The 14,690-nt window shown below is 40.6% G+C and overlaps 1 protein-coding gene across 3 annotated transcripts in view; it reads right to left on the minus strand.

Moving 5' to 3' along the window:
• Window positions 1-14,690, minus strand: part of CELF6 (CUGBP Elav-like family member 6) — a 605,900-nt gene that overhangs the window by 118,255 nt on the left and 472,955 nt on the right. For 2 of the 3 annotated variants that reach the window (XM_033920838.1, XM_033920836.1), the window contains 2 exons: window positions 9,116-9,244; window positions 813-892 (listed from right to left, as the gene is read on the minus strand). In XM_033920838.1, the coding sequence (XP_033776729.1) occupies window positions 813-892; window positions 9,116-9,244 (209 nt within the window). The remainder of the gene's footprint in view (window positions 1-812; window positions 893-9,115; window positions 9,245-14,690) is intronic. The other variant, XM_033920837.1, reaches the window with a different exon arrangement.

Here is a 14,690-nt window from a genome sequence, read left to right on the forward strand (position 1 = left end):
GTGTATTTCTACTTCACGTAGCTTACCAGCCCATCACTGATTTTAGTTGATGCTATATAGCCAAATAGCGAAATGTACAAAGTACTCTACTTATATAGCTGAAAGTCAATTCTATCGGAAGAAAAAGCCTCAGGTCTTATCTGGAAAAGCTCAATGCTCAAACCACCTCCGCCCATATCATTGGCTCAAAAAACTTCCATTTAGAATGACTTATTGTCACTATAATTATTTTTTATGGGATTGAGATTTTAAACAATCTCAGTGGCGTCCTGTATATAGCCAACGTTTCATGGAACTTAGCCGTTTCTTCAGGGCTCTCGGACTGCCACTCACTCTGCACAGTTTGGGCTGTTTTCACATGATCTAACCAGCTTGTATTCCATAGGTTGTGGACTCTTTTTATATGGATTTACTGCTCATTGCTGGAATTGGGTTTTCTCTTAGACTACATAGCAAATGTTATGCAAATATGTTTTCTACCTGTTTGTTTCAGTTGGTATGTGCTCCACCACTGCCAATAAAGTACAATTGAAAAAAAAAAAAGTCTATTTAGTGGACTTTTCTGAAGTGCAGAACATTTTCTTTACTGAAAACCTAAGCCAAAAGAAATCCCTAAAGTATGAATCTCTAGAACTGGGAAGATGAATCCTGTGATTCTTCAGTTCTGGAAGCAGAAGACTTTTAGATTTGTAACTCACAATTTACTTTACAAGTTGCAACATTACTTCCCCCAGTATCAGGCAGCCCAAAATGCCTCTACTCTGTCCCCTGACTCACTTTATACTCTATTCATCTGGTGCTCCTGCACTTACCGGCATGGTCTGGCTACCGTGAAGTCTACTGATGGCTGCTTGGGCCTCAGCATGGCTCCCATATTTTACAAAGGCACAGCCTGGAAAGAAAAATGGAAATACATAGTCAGTTGGGAAACTGTTGTATAAGGATATAGTTGGTGGCAGCTATAAATGTGTTATCAGTCACATACTCTGACAATACAAGCCATCAAGCACTGGTTCTTCTATCTCCTTTCTGCTGGAACCAGTATTGAGATTCTAATACCCTTAACCTTCATTCACAAGTATCTGGGTAGTGGTCTCTTCTTTTACAAGTCCCTGGTGTAGACATTGTAGCAATAATTAGAGAGTGACACGGGGACAAAGATTCATCCCCACATTTTCATCCCTGTCTCCTCACCGTCCTTGCAGTCTTAATTTTCTTCCCCATATCTCCCCACTCAAAGCAGATAGATGATTTTATGCAATTTTATGGGCCCAGGGCATTGAAAATAAACATTTGGGGGGCAGAGGGGGGTAGGGGGGAGGGTTCTAGGTAAGTAACAAACCCCCGCCACATAGTCAATAAACATACATCATAAAATTGACAATGATGAAAAAAAAAATCTAAAACTTGAATCAGCCATAAAAATAAGCATGAACCATAGAGCTAATAAAAAGCTTAAAAACAGATAATCACAATAAAACTAAACTACAAGCAAATTATGAACAGAATACTCACTCAAATAAAACAGTGTGCATTTGTCCTATTTCCTATTCTTTAATATGAGGCCTAAAGTTTATAGCATACAATTCAGAAGGGTGAATGGTAATGGGAGGGGCATGGACAGGACAACGGCATTCCCAGAAATTAGGCACTGTGTTATTGAAAACTTGAATTTCCGCGCCCAGTTGCCATCACTTTGGCATAAGGATTTATATCAGGTTTCAGCACCCACCAAAGTTGGGTGCGGGAAATACTATTGAAGATATAATTGAAGTCTACAAAATCCTGAGCGGAGTAGAAGGGGTACAGGTGGATTGATTTTTTCACTCTGTCAAAAATGACAAAGACTAGGGGACACTCGAAGAAATTACAGGGAAATATTTTTAAAACCAATAGGAGGACATTTTTTTTTTTTCTCAGAGAATAGTTGAGCTCTGGAATGCGTTGCCAGAGGTTGTGGTAAAAGCAGATAGCATAGCTGGTTTTAAGAAAGGTTTGAACAAATTCCTGGAGGGAAAGGCCATAGTCTGTTATTAAGACATGGGGGAAGCCTCTGCTTGCCCTGGATCGGTAGCATGGAATGTTGCTACTCTTTGGGTTTTGGCCAGGTACTAGTGACTTGGATTGACCACTGTAAGAACTGGGCTACTGGGCTTGATGGACTATTGGTCTGACCCAGTAAGGCTATTCTTATGTTCTTACTATTCTATAAAGGTTACTTAATGCTAAGCAACTGTGATACAATTGGCACTTACCTCAAAATTCTTTATATAATACCTTAAGTTGTGCGTGCAAATCAATGTGCACTGATTTGCGTGTACAGCTTGATTAATTGGCCTAATTAATGTTGGCAATTGGCAATTTAAATTTAATTTACCTTGTTTAAACAATATTTGATAACAGTAATTGTTGTATTTAGCTTTCTTTCACCTTTAATTGTTATTGGGGTTTTTTAAGTTGCAACAAATAAATACAAATATTTAAATGTTTAACAACTGTGTTGGTGTGAATTGAAGGGGAAACCTATTTAAACATCTGACCGTGATTGTAAGTCACCTTGAACCTAGAAAGGCATAAAGTGACCCAAGAATTGAAGATTAGATTAGATTATGACATCTCATACATTTAATCGTAATAATTAAATTGTAATGTAATTTTCTCTCACTACCACTAGGGGGTTTATACACAGAGCCAGAAGAAGAATCACTTAGTTTCTACCAGCACAACCTTCCACATCTGAATGGCACCATATAGCAGCACATTAAACTTTGTAGTGCATATGGGGCAACACATGGCTCAAAGATTGATCTGCCATGCCATTTGTAGGTAGGAAGCCTAGCAAGTAGGACCTAAAGATTTGGAGTGTAGATAGTGATTGCTTATGCTGGGGGGGATGGATGATAACTATTGTCCTTGGAGGGGGGGGGGGGGACTGGAAGATGAGGAGGTTTGCTGCTGGCTTTGGGATAGGGTAGGAGTGGTGAAGTGAAATCCTGGCATTAAGGGGAAGGGAGGGGCTGATTATGCAGGATGGAATGCTAGTTTGGGAGGCAGATGGTAAGCTTACTACTACTACTTATCACTTATATAGCACTGAAAGGCATATGCAGCGCTGTACATGTTGACATTTATAGATGGTCTCTGCTCAGAAGAGCTTACAATCTAACTTGGACAGACAGACATGATATATTGAGTTGGGGATGCAGAACCCAAGGTGAGAGGAGTTAAGATTTTCAACCTGTTTGTCCACCTTAAGATCATCACATACAATCACACCCAAGTCCTGCTCTTCTGTCATGCACATAAGTTCTTTACCCCCTAAACTGTACCGTTCCTTGAAATCCCTAAAATTGCTGGATCCATGACCACTAGGTAGTGGTGATGGTTGGAAATTCCCTTCTGAGGGGTTCAGAAGCGTCTGTCTGCAGACCAAACATGATGACCCAGGAGCTATGCTATCTACCTGGTGCTAAAATCCAAGATGTTACAGAGAGATTGCCAAGACTCATCAAGCCCGATGACTATTATCCGATGCTGTTCATCCACATTGGCACTAATGTTATTACCAGGTACCCTTGCAAACATATCAAAAGTGACTTTATGGCTCTAGGAGAGAAGGTGAAGCAGTCAAGTGCATATTCTCATCCATCCTCCCTTTTGAGGGTAAAGGCCATAGAAGCACACATTCTGGAGATGAATGCGTAGAGATACCTGGACCATGGGGTGATTTTCCAAGGGCTGCTGAGCAGGGATGGAATACATCTGTCAATGAAGGGAAGAAGTGTCTTTGGTGACAGGCTGGCTAATTTACTGAAGAGGGCTTTAAACTAGAAGTTATGGGGCAGGGTGATCAAAGCCCCCAGGTGAGTATAAGCCCTCATATAAGTAAATCACTGAATACCTCTACATGGATGGGAATAAGAAGTTAACCTTCATAAACTACAAAAGATTGCAGAAAGAGAGACAAGATAAAATATCAGGAAAAGTTAAGAGAGGTTGGTCGAGAAGTCAGGAGAGCAAAGATACAAATGGAAGAAAAAATAGCTGACAGTAAAATGGTTAGACAAAACATTTTTTTTAGATATATCAGTGAAAGGAAGAAGTACAAAAGTAGCATTGTGAGACTCAAAAGTGAAGGGGAGGAATATGTAGAAGCTGATAAAGATAAAACTGAATTGCTTAACAAATATTTCTATTCTGTGAGCAGGACCGCAGAAGACAAATGCGAATAGGAATGGTGAAGTGGTAGACCCTGATCGATTTTCAGAGGGTTTTGTTCATGAGGAGATAGCTAAATTAAAGGTAGACAAAGCGATGGGGCCGGATGGTGTACATCTAAGGGTGCTGAAGGAACTTAGGGAAGTTCTGGTGGTTCCACTGACTGACATTTTCAATGCTTCTCTAGCAACAGGAGTAGTACTGGAGGACTAGAGAAGGGCGGATGTGATTCCTCTACACAAAAATGGAAGTAAGGAAGAAGTAGGGAATTAGAGGCCTGTATGTCTGACTTCTGTAGTAAACAAATTAATGGAAACACTTTTAAAACAGAGAATGTTGAAGTTTCTGGAATCCAGTGGATTACAGGACCAGTGGTAACATGGATTCACTAGAGGTAGATCTTGTCAGATAAATGTGATCAATTTCTTTGACAGTGTGACCAGAGAATTGGGTAGAGGGAATGCGCTAAATGTGGTGCATTTAGATTTTAGCAAAGCCTTTGGCAGTGCACCACATAGATGTGCTCTTGGGATGGGCCCTAAAGTGACAGGCTGGGTCAGGAACTGGTTAAGTGGAGGACGACAGAGAGTAGTGGTCAATGGAGATTGCTCTGAGGAAAGGGATGTTACCAGTGGTGTGCCTCAAGATTCTGTTTTTGGGCCTGTTCTTTTTAACATTTTTATAAGCGATATTGCTAAAGGGCTGTCAGGTAAGATTTGCCTCTTTGAAGGTGATACCAAAATCTGCAATAGAGTAGACACCCTGGATGGTGTGAATAACATGAAGAAAGACATAGTGAAGCTTGAAGAATGGTCTGAAATTTGGCAGCTAAAATTTAATGCTAAGAAATGCAAGATCATGCATTTGGGCTGCAAAAACCCGAAGGAACGGTACAGTTTAAGGGGTGAAGAACTTATGTACATGACAGAAGAGCAGGACTTGGGTGTGAATGTATGTGATGATCATAAGGTGGCCAAACAGGTTGAAAAGGTGACAGCGAAAGCTAGAAGGATGCTAGGGTGTATAGGAAACGGTATGACCAGTAGAAAAAAGGAGGTATTGATGCCCCTGAATAAGACTCTGGTGAGACCTCATTTAGATATAAAAAGGATGGAGTCAGTCCAAAGGAAGGCTACTAAAATGGTGCGTGGTCTTCATCGTAAGGTGTATAGGGACAGAATTAAAGATCTCAATATGTATATTTTAGAGGAAAGGTGGGAGAGGCGCCTACTTTTCTTAATAAACTATTCACATTATTTATCTTGTGCATTCCTACACTTCATGCATGGACATAAATACCATCCCTATAGATGGGTTAAATGTCTGTGCCTATAGTTTGAAGTTCATATGTAAGTCTTATTTTATAATTATAATAATAATAATAACAACTTTATTTTCTATACCGCCAACACACAAAGAGTTCTAGTGCATATACTTGTGTGCTATACTCATGCATCTCCTAAATTTTACCCTCACACAGGTCCATCATCAAAGTACATGCTACGAGTCATGCTGGTGTGTGTATGTTCTTACTGGTTGGCATTTTATGAGAGGCCACTGATGCGCGTAGGCAATTACATATACATGTAAATGATTATAATACTGGTACCTAATCCTAGACAGCTGCTTATAAAATTAATCCCATGGAGGGGCATAAAAATATGTCTAAGTCCGTTTTGGGCCTAAGTCGCTAGTCACAAAATATATATATATATATATATATATTTCAAAAATTGTCTAACTGTACGACCAACTGTTTGATCATCCAGACCACTAAGTTGTCTATCATTATACCCATTCTCATCTAAAAATTTGTCCAAGTCAAAAACTCCTAGAAAAAGACCTTTTGGACATGGGAGGAGCCAGCAAAGTGATGGACTGGCCACCAGACATGGCAACAGAGTAATGGGGCACATAAATATCTCACAACAACTCCTTTATAGGTCATGGTGAGCCCCTAAAACACCCCCAAAACCTACTAGACCCTCCTGTCTACCACCCCAATAGCCCTTATGGCTGCAGGTGCCACCTATATGGCAGTACAATAGTGTTTTGAGGGGTTTGGGGGGTGCACATGTTTCACCATGAATGCAGTGGTTAGAGTGACTTATGGGCCAGGATCATCCTCTCTATGGTTCACTAGGCCACCCCCCAGACTACTAAAGCCACCTCTGTGCAACTCTACTAGGCTTTCCTATACCAGTTGCTGATGCTCTGGAGGCAGGATGTATGTTTCTATTTTGATTTTTATGGTGTTTTTTGTGTGTGTGTGGGGGAGGGGTCAGTGATCACTGGGGGAGTGTGTGGGGGTCTGTACTTTGTCCCTGCAGTGCTTATCTGGTCACTTTGGATACCTTCTGGCCACTTAGACCTGTTTTTACATTGCCTAAGTCACAACGTACAAGTTCCGTCTAGGCATCCTCGTTAAACTTTCAGTTATACTTGCAGTATGACTAAGTCTAGGTTGGCCCACGTCCCGTCCAAATCCCGCCCTCACCACTCCTCCTAAAATGCCACTTTTAGCTCTGGGCGTTCAGCAGCCGGTAGCACTGAAAAGGCCTAAGTCATTTTTAGATACGTCTAAAACCCGGTTCGATTGTTGGCACTTGGACGACGTCTTTTTGATCGTCCAAGTGCCGATTTAGGCGGGATTTTAGACGTATTTCTATTTTGATTATGAGCCCCTTAGAGTTAATTGTACAACTGGTGCCTCCATTTAGGTGCTCCACATGATAAGAGTCTATTTTGTAATAGAACCAAGGTGCTTAAGTTACATTATGGAAACAGAGAAAAATGAAGGCAGAAAAGGACCATATGGCCTATCTAGTCTGCCTAACCATGCCATCTACTATTCCTTCCTCTTCCTTACAGATCCAATGTGTTTGCCCCAAACTTTCTTGAATGCAGACACATTTTTCATCTCTACCACCGCCACCAGAAGGCCTTTCCACGAAAAAGTATTTTCTGAGATTGCTTCTTGGTTCATCCCCTTTCACTTTCATCCTATGCCCTTATAGTTTTCAAGTTTCAAGTTTTTATTAAAATTTGATTCAGTCGCTTATCCAATTTCTAAGCAAAATACAAGTTAAAATAAATAGGGAAAACAAAAACCAAAATTATAATAAGATAAAAACAACGCCATTACAGAGGAATTAAAAAGAATTTAAGAGAAACAACATCAATGAAATGGCATACTAATAGGCGACAATATTTGACAGACAAACATGAAAGAAAAGGGAGCTGGCTTAGAACTACAAGTTGTATAGGAAATAAAGCCAAATAAGGAACAAACAAAAGGAAAGGGAGCATTACTACTTGTTTCTTTGGGGGAGTATGAAAAATGATATGAACGATAAGAACATATGTTGAAGGCTTCTTTGAATAGATGACTCTTCAGTAGGCCCTTGAAACATCAAGGTTGCTCTCCTCCCTTACGGAAGCTGGTAGGGTATTCCAAAGTTGTGGGGCCACTATTGAAAAAAATGTCATGCTGTTTTGTTCCTATTATTCGAAGGGAGGGGAAGAATATTAGTGTAACCTGGTAATGGCATACCTAACAATCTGGTGCTGTGCTTAGCGCTGGGGGAATAAGTGTGGTCAGCTAAATGTAGCAGGGATACAAATAACTTACAGTATTCTGTATGTTATGTGACCAAAGTGGGGCACTTGACAATGATCCACCCATGCTGTGCCCCTGTGCATGCTCCCCTTTGCAAAGGCATGCTATGCATGGTACATATTTATAGAACATAGGCGGAATAGTCACATTTATACGTACTGCATATTTGTCCATATATATCTTTATTCTATCCTTTCCCACATGTAAGGTGCATGTAAATTCCCACCTTTTATGTATCCACTTAGGCTCTCGGTTTGGGCAATTTAAGTCCATTCTTTTAACTCTCTTACTCCAGAAGAAAGGGGTGAGTTAACAAAAAATGAATCTGCCTCATACTACAGTACAATGTTTACGGAGCTCCAACTTTACTGGAGCAACAGTGAACTCCAACTGAATGCTGTACCTTCTGGGAAGACACTTGGAAAAATATTTAGTCCATCAACTAATTCTAGTTATCAGTCTCCTTCTACCATTTTTAGAGTATCTATCTGTCACATTGTGCCTTTCTTTCCTACCGGTTGCTATGCTAGCCCCTTACGGATCTCACCCTCCAGTTGAGTTTCAGTCCCTTTCCACTGGGCTCCTTGCTAAGACTTGCCAAAATAAATTTATCCTGGGAAAAAAGCTCCCTCTCTCAAGTTCCTTCTCTGAGGCTCCTTGGTCCAAGCATACTACTTCCTTCCCCTCTTGGTGGACCCCTGGTTTCTTGTCACTTTTCTCTGCAAGCTCAACAGAGAAACCTTTCACAGATTCTGCAGTTCTCTTCCCCGTAAAGAGTTCAGATTTGTTCTGGGATGAAATTTTGGGATTTACATCCTTTTCTGGTTTAAGTCAAATAAGAGACAAAATGCTGGGTTGGGAAGCGGAAAATGCTGGAGTCAAGCTTGGGGATGAATGAGAAAATACTAGGGTCATCCATAGAGAGGGGGAAGTAGAAAGCATGTGTGTGTGTGTGAGGAAGTGGCAGAGGAGGAAGTTGATACTTATCTTCCCTGTCCCCTCCAAATCACACCACATCTGATTATACAGTGCTGCGTGAGTCTGGTCGCACTTTATAAATAATAAATAGTAGTAGTAGTGTTATGACCACAACTCAAAAGTTCTCAGATATGTCCATCTGCCTCTTCCTTCCCCATACTTATATACTCTCCGTCACCCACCTTATAAACGGCTCCCTATAATCAACTCACTATCCTCTGTCTCATCTCTTGTATGACCATCTTCAACATACAAGTAGATATGTTTTCCAGTTCATATGTTCTGTTAACATTCTCCTACCTTTACTGGCCCCATCAGGGCCTCGTAAGATTGTGCATTCCTCGATCTGTCCAAAAGGTTCAAACAGTCGTCTCACGTCATCCTCTGTTTGCTGCTTCCCCAGCATTCCCACAAAGAGTTTCCTGTCTTCTAGAAACAAACCAAACTTTATTAACAAATCACAGCCAATGGACAACTATAAGAACACAAGACATGCCATGGTGGGTCAGACCAATAGTTCATTAAATCCAGCATTCTATCTCTCTTCGGGTCACTGGTAAGAACCTGGCAGATCTTACTGTGCATATTACTTCCCAGTTACTTATTCCTGAAGTAACAGGTGGAATTTCACACATTTTCCTGGCTGATAATTGTTAATGAATCTGTCCTTTAAAAATGTGTTCAATCTTTTTCAATATATAATTAACCTTGGCTGCATCTTATGCTAAGAAATCTTATATCTTAATTTTGTATTTTCTGCAAAAAAATACCTTCTCCTATTTTTTTTAATGCATTACAACTTAGTAACATGGAATGTCCCCCTACTTCTTATCATCTCTCCTTTCAGTCGTTTACAAGCTTAAAAGCTCTAACCTCTTTAGCATTATCTGTACTTTTCCCAGCTGAATATTTCTCTTTTGAGATGGGAAAACTTGAACTGCATTGCATACAAAAGGTGTGGCTGCACTATTGATTTATAGGCAAAATGCAATTTTCTTAGTTAGGGGCCAGTATGCTAAAGCTTAGTATACACTATTTTTACAGAAAGGGTGGTGGATGCCAGGAATGCCCTCCCGCGGGAGGTCATGAAGACAAAAGTGATGATAGAATTCAAGAATGCATGGCATAAACACAGAGGAAATTTTATACATAGAAAAGGATGGAGTCCAATAAAACCAAAATTTAAATGAGCTTTGATGACAGCTTCAGAGTTTGGGAAGACTTCTACAGTCTGGTCCCATAAATGGCACAAACAGATCAGGATCAAGACTGGAATGGGCTTCAGCGGCAACAGACTTCTATGGTCTGTGTCTCGCATTTGACAGAGCGAGACAGAGATTTAAGTATAGCGGTGTTTAATCATGAAGAAATGGAACCTGGGCAGTGTCGGATTCAACTTGGGCCACCTTGTTGGCAGGCCTTCATCTGCTGACATTCACTATGTTGACAGACAGGTAGTCAAGCATTTTTCCCGGTGGGCTCACAATCTATCTAACATACTTGGGGCAATGGGGGGGTGGGGGGGGGATTAACAGCTAGATTCACTAAACTTACCGATCTGGATCTTTTTGGGCGATTCTTGGCCAAGTTTTGTCATGCGACCGATTCACAACAGATTCTGCTTGTATATGATCTGATTGGACGCACGCCCTACAGCGATCCCATGGATCGCTATATAGGAATCAGAACGCATGCGCAGAGTATCCTTGTTGGTTATTGATGCAATTTGCGCATGCGCTTGCTCTTCACACAAGTGAGCGCAAAAGAAAGGGGGAAAGAGATGGCTGCAGTTTACTTGCTGGTCTACAAGTTGACATTTTAAAAGGAATGATTTGAATTATTTTTTTGGGCAGCCAGATTATGGAATAGAACATGCTTTAAACCCGTGGGAGCAGTGTGGGTTTGAACCCACAACCCAGGATGCAGAGGCTGTAGCTTAACCACTGTGCCACACTCTCCCCTATGGGTCACGTGGCAGTGCATGCCGTCAACGCACACTAAGTTTCAGTAAACGGGTCCCTTTATTTTGTTATTCCTTTCCAAATAATTCCTAATATTTTTCTAAAAAAATATACTTTTAAGCCTGCTGGGGATTTAAGCCTATTGTTTACACAGACTCCAAGCTATTTTTCTTGCATAGTCATTTTTTTTAATTTTAGAACCCAGCATTATGCACCTACAATTACAATTATTCTTTCTTATTTGCTTTGCTACATACTTGGCCACATTCAATTTAATTTACTTTTTAGATACCCAGTTCTTCAACCTCATAAGTTCCTCTTGCAGTTCCTCACAGTTTGCTTGTGTCTTAACTCTTTTGAAAAAATTTGTGTTATCTGCAAATTAGATCACATCCTTTCTACTTGTTGTTCCAGATTAATAAATATCTTAAACATAATGGTCCCAAGACAGACCTCTGGTTCTCCTACATTATTTACCTGTCTTCATGAGAAAAACTGACCGTTTAGTCCTATTTTTTGTTTCCTATCTTTCCATCAGCTACATATCAGTTCACAATAGAATATTGCCTTCTTGTCCATGACTTTTTCATTTCCTGAGAAATCCAGACACACTGTTGGCTATTTTGCCTTTATCCACTTACAAGTGTGTTCATTCTACTGCCCCTCAATATCTCTCCTCTCTCCTTATACACCCCCCATGGAACTCCGTTCCTCAGATCAGCTGCTCTTAGCTGTACCCTTCTCCTCCACTGCCAATTCCAGACTTTGCTCCTTTCATCTAGCTGCCCCCTATGCATGGAATAAATTACCTGAGTTTGTCCACCAATCCCCTTCCCTTACCTTGTTTAAAAGCAGACTGAAAACCCACCTTTTTGATATAGCCTTCAATCCATGACCCTACTCTCCACCATCCCACAAACCCAGCCAACAGATTAACCATTCCCCTTAAAATCCTGTTTGTTTGTCTTGTCTGTTTAGACTATCTTCATTGTGACTCTGTACAGTGCTACATGCGTCTGGTAACACTATAGAAATAATTCATAGTAGTAGTGTGAAGAGTTTCAGTGTTTGGGAAGCAGAACTGAGATAGTGATGTCATAATGCCTCATTCCAGTAATGCCTAAGAGCCAACCTCATCAGTGATGTCACAATGGCTTGATTGTCTTGCACTCCCTTCTGCCCTCCAACTTAGCCAGTAGATAAACCATTCCCCTTAACTGTATCCATGACATCCTGTTTTTCTGACTTGTCTGTTTAGATTGTAAGCTCTTTCAAGCTCTTTCTTTGTGACTCCGTATGTCTGGTAGTGCTATAGAAATAATTAATAGTAGTAGTAATATATACACTTTCAAAGAATGTGAATTTAGTTATGAGATGGAGTAGTTTATTTTTTATTGATAGAAGACAGTCCTGGTTTGCCTTAAGTTTTTTTTTTTTTTGGTTTGTTTTACTGCATTATCCATGATATAAATTGCTTTGAGTTGCCTTTTTTAGGGAAAAATAGTGGTTTATGAAAATGAAATGAAAGAATGCAGATAGATTACTAAGGCATAACTTCCCTTTGATAAATGCAAGCTGGTTCTTCCTTAATAAGCCATATTAATTCATATGAGCAGTAATTTTATTTATGATAGCTTCTGCCATTTTACCCTGTTCACTGGCCTATAATTACCAGGATCAGCTTTGAAGGGGAGATATGATTCAGACGTTCAAATACTTGAAAGGTATTAACCTAGATCAAAATCTTTTCCAGAGAAAGGAAAATGGTAAAACCAGAGGACATAATTTGAGGTTAAGGGGTGGTAGATTTAAGAGTAATGTTAGGAAATTCTTTAAGGAGAGGGTGGATGATGCCTGGAATGCATTCCCGAGGGAAGTGGTGGAGAGGAAAATGGTGACAGAGTTCAAAATGCATTGGGATGAACACAGAGGATCTCGAATCAGAAAATAATGGTATATATTGAAGAACTAAGGCCAGTATTGGGCTTTTGGTTGAGGATGGGCTGGGGAGGGCTTCAAGGGCTGGGATGATTTAGATGGTTGGAGTGAACTTTGATGAAGACTTCAGTAGATGGAACCTAAGCACAGTATTGGGCAGAGCTTTGGGTTTTTGGCCCATAAATAGCTAGGAAACAGGACAATTTAAATTAAATCAGTAATTTAAAGAGAGGGTACAGTTGGGCAAACTGGATGGACCATTTGGGTCTTTATCTGCTGTCATTTACTATGTTACTACGGGTATGTTACTATGAATTCCTTTTTAAAAATTTGGCATTACATTAGGTATTGTCTGGTAGATTTGAACAATAAATTTCAGATTATCAGTAGCAGGTCACCAATGAGCTCAGAACAGGTTACAGAGTAACATACATAGCTTCCAGGTTCATTTATTGTGAATTTATTAATTGCCGTTTTCATGAAGCGATTCACAATACACTGAATAGTAATCAGGTACTCTTAAGTATCTGTCCCGGCAGGCTTGCAATGTTACTGTGGTACCTGGAGCAATGGGGGGAATAAGTGCCTTGCCCAGAGTCACATGGAGCATGCTGGGATCAAACTCACAACCTCAGGGTGCTGAGGCCGAAGTTCTAACCACTAGGCCACACCTCCATGCATATGTTTCAGTTCCTTTGAATCATCACCTTCAAAAAAATGGTTCTGGGGTGAGTGTCTCCCCCAAATCCTCTGCAGTGAAGACTGAAACAAAGAATTCATTTAGATGATCATAAGAACATAAGAAGTTGCCCCCGTTGAGTCAGACCAGAGGTCCATCTTGCTCAGCGGTCCGCTCCCGCGGTGGCCCATCAGGCCTAGTGCCTGAACAGTGGTCCCTGATTAATTTTGTAACTTACCTCTAATCCCATCCCTATAATCTACCTCTACTCTTATCTGTACCCTTCAATCCCTTTGTCCTCCAAGTACTTATCCAAAGCTTCTTTGAACCCCTGTAGCGTGCTCCTGTTTATCACATCCTCTGTAGCGCGTTCCATGTATCCACCACCCTCTGTGTGAAAAAGAACTTCCTGGCGTTTGTTCTAAACCTCTCCCCTTTCAATTTCTCTGAGTGCTCCCTTGTACTTATTGATCCCCTTAATTTGAAAAATCTGTCCCGGTCTATTTTTTCTATGCCCTTCATGATCTTGAAGGTTTCTGTCATGTCTCCTCTAAGTCTCCGCTTTTCCAGGGAGAAAAGCCCTAGCATTTTCAGTCTGTCAGTATACGAGAGGTCCTCCATGCCCTTTATTAGCTTAGTTGCTCTTCTCTGGACCCTCTCAAGTACCTCCATGTCCTTCTTGAGGTACGGCGACCAGAACTGAACTAACAGTTTTTACTAATGCTGTTATCCTTCTCAGCTTAAACTTATTAGTTACAGTAATCACTCATATAGGAAAGTAAATTGATTACCAATTACAGTTACCTGCTTAGAGTAATTACTGCAATTGCTTCTCCTGTACCGATACCACATCCAAGAATACATATGGTAAAAACCTTATGGTACGTGAAGAGGTAAAATATCCATTTTAAACACAACCCCGTTGTGAACATTGCATCTAACTTGAGGTGCAGAGTTACAGAATGGTCACCCAAAGTGACTTGCCCAAGGTCAAAAAGAGGAGTGCTACTGGGAAGTGTGATTTCCCAGCGTAGAACGCTGACCACCTGACCATTCCTACAACAACAAAGGATTCTTTCTGTCCATTCTGTTAGAATATACAGTTCAGCCTTGGAGTCACTCCATTGTTTTTCCCTTAGTACTAAAGGAGAAACAGAGTGAGAAAAAAAAAAAAAAAAGAACACATGAGCAGTACTTAAATGTGTTTTTACTGCCTGAAAAACAGAGGAGTAGCGCGTCAAACAGTTTCCTGCTATGTGAGCCTTTGCAGCCCTGAAGAAGTGACATGTCAGCCACG

The sequence above is a fragment of the Geotrypetes seraphini genome, chromosome 14 (genome assembly GCF_902459505.1).
Source record: "Geotrypetes seraphini chromosome 14, aGeoSer1.1, whole genome shotgun sequence".
Taxonomy (NCBI): domain Eukaryota; kingdom Metazoa; phylum Chordata; class Amphibia; order Gymnophiona; family Dermophiidae; genus Geotrypetes; species Geotrypetes seraphini.